Source organism: Grampus griseus (genome assembly GCF_964374135.1).
Source record: "Grampus griseus genome assembly, chromosome: 10".
NCBI classification, from domain to species: domain Eukaryota; kingdom Metazoa; phylum Chordata; class Mammalia; order Artiodactyla; family Delphinidae; genus Grampus; species Grampus griseus.
Genome location: NC_139004.1, coordinates 20,058,541 through 20,073,184, shown reverse-complemented (window position 1 = coordinate 20,073,184; position 14,644 = coordinate 20,058,541). Strand labels below are relative to the sequence as shown.

At 42.9% G+C, this 14,644-nt stretch overlaps 2 protein-coding genes across 3 annotated transcripts in view; one reads left to right on the top strand and one right to left on the bottom strand.

The window, feature by feature from the left end:
• LOC309827982 (cytidine monophosphate-N-acetylneuraminic acid hydroxylase) overlaps window positions 1–14,644 on the top strand; it is a 259,964-nt gene that overhangs the window by 87,902 nt on the left and 157,418 nt on the right. The window lies entirely within an intron of this gene.
• CARMIL1 (capping protein regulator and myosin 1 linker 1) overlaps window positions 1–14,644 on the bottom strand; it is a gene marked incomplete at its 5' end in the record, with an annotated part of 315,787 nt that overhangs the window by 300,625 nt on the left and 518 nt on the right. Inside the window, one exon of the mRNA XM_082664795.1 lies at window positions 10,826–10,923. Coding sequence (XP_082520921.1) covers window positions 10,826–10,923 — 98 coding nt within the window. The remainder of the gene's footprint in view (window positions 1–10,825; window positions 10,924–14,644) is intronic.

The window sequence follows — 14,644 nt, the reverse complement described above, 5'->3', positions numbered from 1 at the left end:
CTCTCCAGAATATGAAAGTATGGAGCCCTACTCCGATGGGTAGAGAAACTGTTTATTCCCAGAGAACACAGAGCCTGCCAAAAAGGACCCGAGTGTGAAGGCTTCCTGCACACACAGCATTGCTGACAACACTTGTTCAGTTCCACGGACAACCTGCGCGTATCTGATGTAAAGACAGACGCTTCATTAAGTCTCTGCAGTGAGAACTCTCAAACGGGAGGATGCTTAAGAAACTCTAAGTGACAAAGTGCTAACAGCCTCTCCTTTGCTCCAGTTGCTCTGTTAAGAAGCAACACTGGACAGGAAGGATTGGACCGACTTCTTGCATCCAGGCCTTGTGGAGAAAGAGGAATATTGACAGAGAGACCTACCATATTTCTTGCAGAGACCACTTAGAGGACTGTAAACTGATGGAGGGTTAAGGGCTACTGGAGCTTCAGAAGTTTGTTTTCTAGAGAGAACTGTTGAAACGGAAACCGAACTTCACAGGTAACTCACCAATGATAAATTTTGAGGGGGTAAAAGTTCTGATAAGGAATACGACACCCAGGAGATTGCGATGGAGACAGCCGCACAAGCCGAGTGCCCAATGAACTAAGCCTTTCCCTGCAGGCTGGTTCTGATTTCCATCAGCACAGGCAGTGCCCCTGATTCAGTGAACTAAGTTGTACAAAAAGTTTCCCCAGACTGCAACATTTTTGCTACCCCAAGGATGCAGGCGAAAATAGAAACCGGCTCCTGGAGACTTAAAGGAAAAAGTGCTGAAATGTTCCAAGTGCCAAAATGATCTGTCCAAGAACCACAAGTACTTCTTTCCAGGTCTCGGTTTCATTCTCATGCCTAGGAGGGATGATCCAATCTTCTTTTGGCTGCCAGTGACAACCGATTTCAGACAGATGAATTCAGGAAACCGAAAATGCCCACTGGTAACACCTAACCAACCAGCTGGACTTCACCAGCCATATTTTAGCTCAGGTTCACCAGGAGAGTGTTGCTGGGCTCCTCAGGCCTGGGAGTCAGGAATCAAACTGCAGAGAAACTGTCTTAAAAGAGACTTTGCAAGACTTCGGAAATCTCAGTAACTTCCCTACTTCTGGTTCTATTTTTTCCCTTGTCTGTTCCACACTGGGACTGAGAATGTAACTCTGAAAATGGAAGGGGTCCTACGTGCTTGTTTTCTGACGAACCTCATCCCACCTGCCAGTCTTGGAAAGAAAGATAACCACAGGCAACAGGGAACCCAAGGGCAGCACTGAAAGGAGAGAAATGCAGGCTGAACACTCGAGGGACTCACCAAGGAAGACGGGGCTGCAGGAGGAGCTGCTCGTGGGAGGAGAGCCCAAGGGTCCTCGTGACCTGGACACACCCCCTCAGGGGTGGGAAGACAGGGAAAGGGTGAGGTAGTGGGAAGAGAAGCAAGAACTACTCTGCAGGTGTAGGTGGGGTGGGGAAGGACCATGCCACTTAAGAGATGGATGTTAGCTACACAGGTGAAGTCAATTGCCTTCAGAACTGCCTGAGAGAAAAAGCAATGTCTCCTTTCCTTATGATACTAAAATATCTTCTCAGACACCAGACGAGCTGTACATGCACACTGGCTTAGGGTTCTTCTTAGCTACACTTCATCCAATGAAAGTGCCATGGGCCTTATCAGTTGCACATCTGCTCAACTACCATTTACCAGAGCCTCAAGGACCCAAGGTAAGAAAGTCTTGAGACCAGAGCAAAGACCAAAGATCTAAATTGTATAATGCAGTCTCACATCGAGCTGGGGAGCAGCCACGAAAAAGCTGTGGCTGATTCAGCAGGAGCCAGGGCCGAGCAAGACCCGGGACTCCAGAACCCACCGGCAAACACCAGAGCCACAGGACTCCTTGCCTGCAAATATACTCCAGTAGAAGACAATGTCGCATCCACCCAGGCAGACTTAAAAGGGCCCTAAACTGCAAGGACAAAGTTTGCCTTGGGAGCTAGTGTCCAAGGAGTCCTTGCCTAAGAAATATAAGGACCTGAAAAAAGAGAACCAGCCATTCTGCTAAGGAGACCTTTCTAAAGACAATAAAATTAATGAGGTGGGGGAATTATTCTCTATTGAGACGTCCTGAATAACAATCAGGTGAAAAATACATCCTTTAAAAAGTCTGTCAGGCAGCAATTCCACTGCCAGGAATTTATCCAAGAAAAATAAAAGTGAGGATGTGTCACTTATAAGGCAAAATACTGGAAGGAACCTAACTATCTCATTATAAGTGTTAGATAAATTATGGTATGCTTCTCAAGTGGGCTAATAGAGTGCCAGGCAGAAATTCAAAACATTATATATATAATATATATATAATATATATATTATATATATGTATTATATATTATACGTATTTTATATAATATATATATAATTGTCATGGAAAGCTTTGACCTCAAAAAGTAAAATTTAAAAGTAGGTTACAAGATAGGATTCAGGATTCCATTTTAAAAACATCATATAGTTTATGTATGTTAGCATAGAAAAATTTTTTCCAATGATTACATCCAAATTGATAGGACTAGATGATGCTTCAGTTTTACTATCTTATATTTTATAACTTTTTAGTAATGCAAATAGCATAGATACTTTCAAAATTTTAAAAACAAGAAGAAAACTTTTTTTTTTTTTTTTAAGAAGAAAACTTTTACTTGGCCAGAGCAACGTGCAGCTGGTACTCTTCACTTGGCCGACTGCACCCACATCCATGTTTCCTACAGAGTCTGGAGAACAGATTCTGTGATGCCACACACTGCATTCCCCCCTTCAAGTGGCACAATCCACAAAAGCCCATTAAAGACTCTGAGAAAGTCTGTTTAATTCAGTTTTTAACAGTGTTTGCCAAACATTTGTAATCCCAAAACACCTACAGCTTAAAAGGCTCACTGGTAAAGTAGGATGGGTCCAAAGCAAGGCGATCAGAACAGTGAAAAGTCTGAAAGCAATGTCCTCCAAGGATTAAGATTTGTAGGAAGTGAGCATATTTCGCCTGAGGACTAAAAGACCAAGGAAAAACATAACTGTCCTCAAATACCTGACCCGCACTCATGTAGGAGGGAGCAAAATTGTCCTATGATGTTCCAGTAGCCTACATTACAGTGAATTCAGAGAAGTTACTGAGAAGCAGGTTCCAGCCTGAACTAAGAAAGGGCTTTCTGGGATTCTTGCTTTTCCCATCACCAGAAACACTGAAGCAGAAAGTGGATACTCAGCTATCAGGGATGCTACAGAAGCAACTTCTCATAGGCTAGAGTGCATGGTTAGATGGCTACCAAGAGTCCTCCAGCCTCAAGATCTTCTGGGCAGCAATCAAGGGGGGCCAGGGCTGAAGAAACTTCCCCAGAGTCAGCTTAAGCCAATCTGTCCACACCAGATCCTGTCTGGAGGACACGCCTACTCATCCCAGTCGATGCCCGTAAATGTCTCCTGAGACCCCAAAGCCCAGGGATCAGCAGGAATGGACACACCTGCCTCCTCAGTGGGAACTCAGCACATTCATCCCAAACCCTTGCCACAGGCTGGAGATGCTCTAAGCACAGTTCAGGGCATTTGTACAGCCCTGCTTCTACTTCTAAGAAGACTTGCTGTGCACCCAGTGTGTCTAAAGAGACAAAGATACCTGCTGGCAAAGGTTCATCGAGAGATAATGTTTTCAAAAAAGAAAAATTCTCTCCCAAACAACCAAGATGAAGGAAAGGACCCAGTGGGTGAAAGTGAACAGACTTTTATGTAAACACACACACACCCACACACACCCCACCCCCAAGCATCCTTCCTTCCTCCCTTTATTGTACCCCTCTTTTCTCAAAGAGTTGGGGAAAGTGATAGAGAGAGAGAGAGACAGATAGACAGAGACAGAGAGACAGAGAGAGACAGAGAGAGAGAGAGAGAATTAGGGCACAGGAAGATTTAGAAACAATAGGCCCCATATATACCAATCCAAATCCTGTATTCTGTTCAAAGACAACAAGCTTTTTAGAAAGGGGGAGAGTTCTATCCTTCATCAGATTTTAGTTGCATTTTCAATCTACTTTAACAAAAGATATTAACAGCGTTTCTAATGAAATGAAACATAAAGGTGTTACAGTAACCTTTCACCAAAGCCTTTCTGTTTTGTTTTCTCTGTACCTATTTTACGACTATGAAAAATGAGTTCTTCCAATTCATGGCATATTCTAGTTAGATTTCCCGGGTCCTCCTTGTCCAAAATGCCCCCTTCCCAGGGTGCCTAAATCCCAGAGGCTGGAAAGGACTATCTTTTTAAGAACAATGAAAAGTTACACCAAGGCTGGTGTATGTTCAATAGCTTCTTGCCCAAGGTCATTTGACTCACCTAACCCAACTACAGAAGAAACTGGGGCAGATGAGAAAGTAGAATGTAAATGCAGCTCAGGTAACAAGTTCAAGTTGGCCAGAACTGTCTCCTGGAAACATGTGCCCAGAGCCATAGCCTGCCTCCAACCCCTACCCAGAGGTCAGCGGGAGCTGACTCCAGTTCTGAGTTGGGGAAAATTCTGAAGTACTCAAATACGGATTATTTTATTTTGAGTTTCCCAGAACTTTTGCCAGGACCCTTGGCAACAATGTGTGCTCTCTGATACCTACTCCTGAAGATTGTTTCAATGTTGTTGCTGTTTTCTAAAGCTCAATTTTCTCGTCATGTAACTTCACCCAGGCGCTTTGAAAATTACCTATGCACTGAATTGTAAGTGATCCTTAAAAGTTGAGGCTCCTACAGTTCCACAAAGAGAACTGTTCAAATTACCCAACAACTGGTACAAGCCTCCTGCAGAGGGAAGTAAACCCGGAGGCCTAGAACAACGATTTTCCAATAGCATTCTTCAGAAGCCACTGCAATCTACAAACATCTGATGTGGATTTCATTCTTACTTCTATTCTAACTGCTGGGACAAAACACAAACACATGATTTGATGTTACACCAAATTTAACTTACTGGAGATAACAATGAGGTAAGCTTTGCTGTCAGGATACCCCACTTTTGTGCAGAACTCAGGATAAAGTGTCTCCTGACATCTCTATTTCCTTGGAAAGCATCCCGAGGTTGCAAAAGTAGCTATTTTAAAAACTGTGACATTTGTACTACTTAAAGGGTAAATAGGGAGTCTCTCTATACTAAGGAGCCAAAACCAAATCCAATCTCCCCTCTATTTCTAAGTTATGTTCATCAAAACAGCCTCACACACATCACTGATTGGGTTTATACTCATATTTTGGATTTTAACTATAAATTTGCAAAACACACTTACACTCCTAAAATAGCACTATTTTATTGGTCCCATGGAAAATTATGTGTTTTAAAAGGGTACAACTGATTTTTTTTAAAAAAAGTCTAGAAACCATCGGCTACGGTTGATGTCACCTGAAAGTAGCTGCAAAATGTAATTTCCAGAGTGAATATTTGTCTGAGAAGTGACTGTGCCGTGGGTCGTGCTGCTGAATCAAGTTAGGTATTAGAGACAGGGGAATTAGGAAAATATTAAACAGACTAGCCACAAAAAAAGAGCATGGCCTCGTGTAAAAGAACAACGCTTTCCGTATCAGAGACTGAGGTTTAAACTAATTCCTGATCATGTGGGCCAGATGCTTACAAAACTTTTAGGTGAGAGATATTCCCTTTTTAATGCATTTTTTAAAAATAAACAGGTAGGAGTAGAGTTTATATTTTAATGAAAGACACCACTGCCACCAAAATATTTTAAGGATACATGTTACCCCAAATAACGTTCTTTTACTTTTCCTCGTCTTAAAGTTAACTTAGTTATTCCAATCAAGCCGAATCCAGGTGCTCAAAAGTTATAAATAAATAGCCAAACAAGAGAAAATACATTAAAGAGATTCAGGTTAACTTTTCAAAAGAAAATAAATGAAGGATGGATCAAGTGTTTTCAAGGGAACCGGTGAACAAACTGACATGGTTACATTAACATGCCATTCCTCGACATGCTCAGTCTAATAAGAGAGTCCTGCTTCTGCCCCCTTTTAAGAGGGATGTGGAAGAACAAAGGGTTGGCAAAGATGATTGAACCCAAATTCCAAAGTGAAACAGAAAAAACAAAGCTGAGACCAGGAACAGATCTACACAATTCAGAGGCACTGTTCTGGAGAGAGAGACACATTCCTCTCCCGCAGACAAGCAACAGCAGAAGCGTGGGTGGAGGACCTTGCTTTCCCCTGACAACATTTTTCTTTCAACCATTAGTCCTCAAAAAAAAAAAAAAAGGCCAGGCAATACCAAATTGCCTGGATCACACATGCATTGCTGGTAGGACTACACAATGATTCAGCCATTCTGGAAAATGGAAAATGACGGCTTCTAAAAAAAAAGGCAATTCCTATACAAACCCACAATTATACTCTTTGGCATTTCAAAGGGAGAAATGGAGATTTATTTTCACACCAAAATCTATAAACGGGCTTCCCTGGTGGCGCAGTGGTTGAGTCTGCCTGCCGATGCAGGGTACACAGGTTCGTGCCCTGGTCTGGGAAGATCTCACATGCCGCGGAGCGGCTGGGCCCGTAAGCCATGGCCGCTGAGCCTGCGCGTCCGGAGCCTGTGCTCCGCAACGGGAGAGGCCACAACAGTGAGAGGCCAGCGTACCGCCAAAAAAAAAAAAAAGAAAAAAAAAGTCCAGGTACTACAAAACTTGGGTGGAGATTCAAGTGGCAAATGGGAGGAAGGACTGAGAGTCTAGGGAACACAATCTCTTCCTGATGACATCCCCTAAAGACAACAGAGAAAGGCCGTACAGCAAAGGATGACATGGTGCCAGTGTGTGGCTTGCGGCAGACCTGCCCACAACTTAGATAAAAGGTACAGGCCGGGGACTTCCCTGGTGGTCCGGTGGTTAAGACTCCGTGCTCCCACTGCAGGGGGCACGGGTTCGATCCCTAGTTGGGGAACTAAGATCCCACATGCCGAGCAGCACGGCCAAAAAAAAAAGTCCCCAAAACGTACAGGCCAAAGAACTGTCCGCCAGGAGGACACTCCAATGACAGAGAGCCTGTTCTAGTCTGTTCCATGTTCCCTTTCACTGTTCCCAAAGGCACCAGCTTGGACCTGTTCCATCCCAGTTTCCCAAACTATGGTCAGTAGGGTCTCTGGCCGTATAAGTTTGAGAAAGACAGTATACTTCCGCTCATTCTGAGAAATCTACTACGCACAAAGGTGTACTAAAGGCTCTGAATCAAAGCCATGCAGTGAAGACGCTGGTTTATCTTTGTTTACCACTTGACTGTCAAACTTGGTTTCCCCCCGAACATCGATTTCTGATTTCACTAGACCAGCACATACCTTAGGAATTTGGGATCTCATCAGTTACACTCCATCCAGCTTAAAAGGTACCATAAACTATAAGTAATTATTGGCCTTAGAGTGAACTAAGCTCAATCCCTCAATAAAGGCAGTGAATACCTGGGCATGGAAAGAACAGGCATTTTCTGTGCCACGGAAAAAACAGAATGCACAACCCTTCGGTTCCTTCTGCTTTATCATCTGTTGGGTGTTCATCATGTACTAGGCACTGTGCTAAGCAGTGTTAAGATACATCCCAGTTAATCTACAAAGAAACCATGTACAAATAGAAGGTCTGTTTCATTAGAGAAAGGAATTGAGGCTGAACAACGTTATCAAGTGGCTAGGCTGCAGTGTGAACTGGGCATGACTCAAGGTCCAAGGCCTTAACCGCTGAGTCCTACTGCCTCCCTAAAAGAGGGGAGGATAAAGTTCATGTGATGGTCATGAGAAACAGGTGGTGGGAAGAGACCTGTTGAACCCGTCCCAACTTTCACCTGATCCCAATTGCAAGAAAAAGAATCAGCTTTAAGCCCAGCCATTCTCCACCCGTACCCCTTGCTCCAGCTGTACTTAGTATTTGCCTTTAACGTGCTAAGCTCTCTCTGGCTTCCAGGCATATTCTGTTTCCTTTGTCTATAACATGTCTCTGCTCTCTTCCCTTAGTAACTCTTATTCATCCATTGGGTGTCCGTTTACCTTTGCCTTCTTTCTGGAAGTCTTCCCTGACCCTCAGGCCTGAGTCAGGGGTTCCTCCCATGTGCCCCCAATCATCTTGCTCACAGCACACCTCACAGCTCTGCCTCTAGAGATGTTTACCTCCCAACTCGACTCTGAGCTCTGAATCCCATGAAGTCAGAATCTACGTCCATCTTGTACATCTGGCACATGGGAGAGTCTCAACAAGGGTAGAACCAAGCAATGTACAATGTTATCCATCAATCAGTCAAATCCACACAAGGGAGCACTAATCCTTCTAAAGTCCAAATCTTCCTGAAAGTTTGCAACCACTGAACAAGCCAAAGGATATTTTCTTTCTATTTTGAGCATAATGGGGAAGTGGACAGGCTCTGAGTGAGACAGATCTGGGTTCATTCAACTCCCGGCTCTGTCATTCATTAGTTGGATGACCTGAAACAAGTTCCTTTAGCCTCTCCAAATCTCAGTTCCCCCAAATACAGATGTAAATAGTGCCTACCTCAGAGGGCTGCTGCTGGAGCGAATACGGCAATGCATAATCAAGTGTCCAACAGAGCCCGCTGAATGAACATCAGCTCTTAGGACCACGAGAAGGAAGATGAAGATAAACCCTCTACAAAAGATAAGCTAGAAATAGCATAAAGTCTCAAAGTGTGAAAAGAAGGAACCAAGTCCTATATAACACACTCCCAGCTTTATAAGGAAGGATACTAAGAGCACGCGGGGCAGGGGGGGTGGGGGCGGGGCACTTAGGGAAAAGGAACAAGAAATAAAAATCAGAACAGAAATACTGATTTAAGCCAATTCAGGTATACCCTATTTTACTGAACTGACAGCCAAAAGAAAGTCAGAAATGCAAATTATAAGGAAATTCCCAATGTTTTAATTTAAGTAAATGAATTTCTCTGAATTCAGAAACTCGAAAATCAAAGACTTAAAAAGGTTAATTCGTAGACCATCCTGCTCAAACCTGAAGCTTGTCAAACCTTGAATATTTCTATTAACAATTCCTGCCCCTGCAAGTAAGGAACAGGCAAGACAAGTTTACCCCAAGCCACTAGAAACTGCTCAGATTCCAGATTTGGGGAGATAAATGCTTAAATTCAAATACATTTGTAATTTGGTTACAACCTTAATCAACTCCAGCTGACGTTAAGAGCCCCACCCCCCCACCCCCCGACAACATCTTAACAGTAAGTACCAATCCTAACTATTCTTTAATGGTGCCAACTTTATGACACTGGACATGTAAATTTGTCTTTGCAGTTTTAACTTTGCCAATTTTACTCATGGCATGGGTTTATGAATACTACTTTGATGAATAGTGTCCATACCAAATAACACCACATACCATGTTAGACTGTTGCAGGAAACCTACTTGATATTTAAATTGTATAAAGGTGAATCCGTCTTGTGAAGATTTACTGTAAACGTATAAAACAACAAATGGCAGAAACAAAATTTCTTCTCTGCACTACCACTGCCAAAACATACCTCTATCCTGTGGCTGAACAACAATAAGTAAAACATACTTTAAGGAAATTTACTCTTTATTAAAACTAAATAAAGCAGAATGATGACACCCATCATTTCTGCTATTGGTAACCTTAATGCTGCAGTCTGTGTGAACACATTTCATTGCAGGGCAAAAGTCACTCAATCACGTTTTTCCACTTCAATTTCTCTGCCATCCTGATTTGTACACAGAGAGATAGAAGTCATCCATCAATAGCACAATCTTCCATCCACAGGGGAAGGCAGTCAGATACTTTAAAAGATTCTCAAGACAGATGGTATCAGAAAGATACTTCAAACTCTGTGGCAACTTCAACTGAAGAAACAGAATATTAAAAATATTCTCTTTTAATGACATATGCTTGGGATTTATTTTAAAATACTCCAGAAGTGTGAGGCGGGGGAAACGGTGATGAGATAAAACAATATTGTCAAAATGCTGAAAACTGTTGAAGCTGGATGAAAGGTATATAAAGTTCAATACACTGTTCTCTACTTTTGCATATGTTTAAAATTTTCTAATGGTAAAAAGATGAAACCGAATATTTTCTCCAACAAAAACACAAACAAGGTATATTTACCTAAGCTTAAATTAAGGTTTGCCACAGTTTCAACACAGAAACCACTAAAACACCACAAAAGGCTTTTCACCTCTCTAAAGGTACAACTCAGGCACTGACAACTCCCTAGCAATCCTGTGCTCAACAAGGGCCAGTCCCTCAGCCCCCCAGCAACTCTTCTCACAAGCTAGAGGGAGGAGCCGGCATTTCCCTCCCAAACACCAAAACCAATTTAAAAAGACAAATGTTTTCTTCGCCTTCTCAGACCATCACCCAGAGATGGCTGCCGATATAACATTTGAGAAAATTTAATAATTATACTGACATAGGAGGAGTTTAAAAATTTCATCTCAAGTCCTCACAAATAACATCAGATAATCAGACACAACAAAGATAATAAGCAAGCCCCCTTTAACATCCAACTTTGAATAACTTGAAAACGGTCTCTAGGAGATGACCTAGATGTGGGTGACTTTTTACAACATTAAGACAGACAATTTTTAAAAACTTCAGTCTCTAAAATTTAAATTAACCCTACTTTTAACTTTCAGTGGACAAATATTCCAACTAACCTAGGACAAAATGGGCATCAGAACTTTCGAACAAAATATAAAACACAGAACCAGTGCTGCATGAAAACTAGGCAATCAAAACAATAGAGGGGAAAAACATTTTTACTTCCCAACTTTGTTTTTAAGAAAAACGTTAATACTTACCAGCACTTTGTTTTCAACTTTGTCTCCCTTCACTTCCAACTTTACTTTCTTCTTCAATGCAATCTTTATCTTTCTGCCAATAACATCCTTTATGCTTTCTGAAAGAAAGGAATACTTTTGTTATATTCTTTTATTAATAAGAGAAAAGCATTGGGGGGGACAGCATTTGAAGGAGCATTTTTGGTTGTTTTTATTTTTTATTGTCTTTTTTCTTTTTAGTTTTCTTTTTTTTTTGTTTGTTTGTTGTTGTTGCTTGTTTTAACAAGCCTGATAGTTACTGGTCACCAAGTATTCGATGAACGCCTACTTTGTGCCTTGGACCGTGTGCTCAGATGCTGAGGCAAATATAAAAGCATATGATATAATACCAGTCCATGCAAGGCATGATATAATCTTGCTGGGCAAAGAGGACAAGCACACACAAAGAAAAAAAAAAGCAGCAAAGTCAGGCAGTAGCATAGAGCACTATATTGCAGGCAGGCAGACCATAAGCACAACAGGAATTTATAAAATCCCTTGGCTGGTTACCTCTGGCCCCCAGCAGATCTGTGTTCATGACAGTGCCATATACGTATTATCATTTTCCAGGAGTGCCTTGACATGAAGGTTGGGAAATACGGCAAATAACCAGAACCGGCCCAGACAATTCAGTCAGGGTGCTCCTGGCCATCTGTCCTTTCAAAATCTTCATACCACCGCATCCCTGAAGAGTGGTCACAGGCAGAATTGAGAGAGAAGGGGAGAGTTGAAAAGTTGGATGGTAGCGGGAAGGCCCTTCTGGGACTCCCGTGAGGACCCCAAACTGAACAGGTCCCAAATCAAAGTCACTATTTTCCCTGCTCCTCCTCTGGCCCTTAATGAAGTTAGAAATCTTGTTTATCTCCAACTCCATTCTCTCAGGGAGCCAGTCACCTCCTCTCCTAGGACCACCTCCTAACAGCTCCTGACCCGTGGACTTGATCCTGCATTCAGGGCCTCAGAATCTCTCACCGAGACTAAGCCTACCACCTCCAACCTATCAGCCCCTGTACCACACCTCCCCCAGCACTAAAGCGACCCTTCCAAAGCCACAGATCTGATCGTGTCCCTCTTGCTCTATGAGTCACAGTCATTTTTGAATGAACCCAAACCTTGCAGCAGGCCACTCAAGGCCTTTCACACTTTTCCAGCTTAACTTCTCAGCACACACCCACTTACCTCTATCCTCTCTATCCTTTACACCCCTAGGATCCTGTATATATTATTCTCTTTCCTGGGCTGCACTTTCCTTATTCTCCTGCTGGTTAGATTCTACCTTCCTTCAAAACATAGCAAACTCCTTTATACTCCCACCACTCTGAAATGTGTATTATAATCATTTTGGTTTATTCATATATTCAACAAATATACCTAGTGTGCCAACTACTCTACTAGATGCCGGGCTAGAGATGACCCCTGCCTTCCACAAGTGCTTACCATCTAGTGGATGATTGTAAGCCACTAGATGGATTGATGTCACTCGATGAATCTGCACTCACTACCGTGAGATCATGGACAAGAAGATACATGAAGGTTTCAGGGAGGAGGGGACCCTTGAGCTGAAGCTTGAAGGAGGAGGAAATAGACCACTGGTTTCCAAAGCACAGTGCACAATACAATCCATTGGGGTGCAGGAAGAAAACAGAATTTACTTCTATTTGCAATGTGTTTCAGTTTATGTTTTAGATTACACACACTAAATGAAGTATGCATGCAGCTTAACAAATAAATATATGCTTACTAAGGGGTGATCAAAATATCCTTATTGGAAACCCACCACAAAGAGTTTAGAGCCACTCAGATAAGAAGAGTGAAGGAGGGGAGGATAGGGCAGTGCCAGCAAAGAGAAGGGCATGGGAACAAGAAAAAGTACAGTTTGTCCAGGGAACAGCAATGAGGTGGAATGTTGGCCGGGGTGTGGGGGATAGGTCGGGGAGCTCATTACACAGGGAGTTCTCTAAGCAGCTCCTATCTTATCAGAACTCAAAACGGGTACAGGCTGCTCGTCCTCCCCTAAAAAGAACTGTGGGAAATGAGCATCTGAAAGTGATTTAAGAATACATACACAAAGAAAAAGATGGGTAAGTTATACACCCATAGGTCAAAAGTAGCTATCTTGGAGTGGTAACATGGGTGGCATATATTCTCATTCTTCTCTGCATTTAAATTTTTTAAATAAAAAGCCTGTATTACGTTAATAATCAGAAAGATACACAACACATTTTTTAAATGCCTTGGGGGATTAGCTTCAGGGACTATATTGAAGTTTTCACGTGGTTGCCATTTTGAACTGATGAGAGCAGAACTCCTGCAAGCACTTGAAATTAGAGACTAAAGCAGATGCAGGAATTTCCCTAGCCCAGGCCAATTAGACCATTTAAAGGCCCAGAAAAATCATATTGGGCCTATCACAAAAACATTTGTCCTTTGTTTGAAAGATATGTGAGATGGGCAGGACTCGATAAACACAAAAATTCCATTTCTAGATAAGGGTTAAATTCAACTTTTAAAATATACCAAAGGATTTATTTTGAGGACCATCAATATAAACCAGGTACCTTATTTCCATCCTATCCTTCATCGCCCTTTTTCCTGGGTAATTACCTAAACTTTTCACCACCTTCAAGGACAACTAATTAAAACTCTGCCACCTTCTTTAGTTATCCTTATCTCCTGGCCAGTGAGGCAAACCCGCCCCTAAATTCTCTTTCTCAGGACCTCTGGAGGCATCTTCAGAGGTTCTGGGTGTTTGTTTCCTTCCTGGAAGGATGTTGGAAAGATCTCAGCCTCCCAGAACTGGATGGACCACTCACTCCCAGTGGACTCTACAGGGTTGGGGAGAGAAGAGGCATGATTGGGGGGGAAGGGGGGGTAGACTTAATACCCTAAATTTGGTAGTTAGGTTTATTTTAATTCAACAAAAGCAGAAGCTTCTATCTGCCATACAAGCCTAGCAACAGCTTCTTTACATCTAGTTTCACCTGCTGAGCTAACAGTCACTAATGCAAGAGCACACACAAACTCCTCCAAAGTATTACTGCTAGAAGGTGAAACAGAGGGGCAAATTCCTCAGATGCAGATGAATGGGCGGTTAGAACTCTTGTCATCACCGATTAAACGTCTTTCTGAGCTGTAGGCTGTGTAGTGTGCCAAGGATGGGACAGTAAGGAATACAGGTCACTGGGGCTCAAAACACACACGCACACAGAAACACATACCTTGTTACAATACAACATGCTACACACACACGCGCGCTTAAACGCTTGGTTTTCCGAACACTCTTCCCCCCAAACCTCATTTGAGCTCTGCCATTTTAACCATCCACTTAATTAAGTTAACCCCAAGACAAAATATTCACCACTCCCCCAAAAAGAACCCTCAAGGGACTCAAACAATGGGTCACCTTGCATAGGGTACCACACACAGGTTCCCTAAGAGATCCGGGATGGGGAGAATCGGTAGGTTAATCATTACTGAAATAAGGTTTTTATCATTAACCCTCATTTCCTGGCCCGAGTTTGCGTCAGTCCTGTAACCCTTTCGCTCCCAGTTCGCTAGGCGAAGCCACGCCTTGCTAGGCTCAGTCATTATACCGGACTAGCGCCCCCCTCCCCCAAGTCTGTACGTCACAGGGGCACCTCCCGCCGGTTATTTCCTGGGGTCAGGGTGGTCCTGGCACGTGCCGGAGGGGACCCACTGTGCGCTCGCCAGCCGTCCCGGTGCTGGGCTTTCCCGGACTTCCCGAGTTGAGGACACTGGGCTGGGCGCTGTGAAGGATTCTCCTCGCTTCCAGAACTCCCC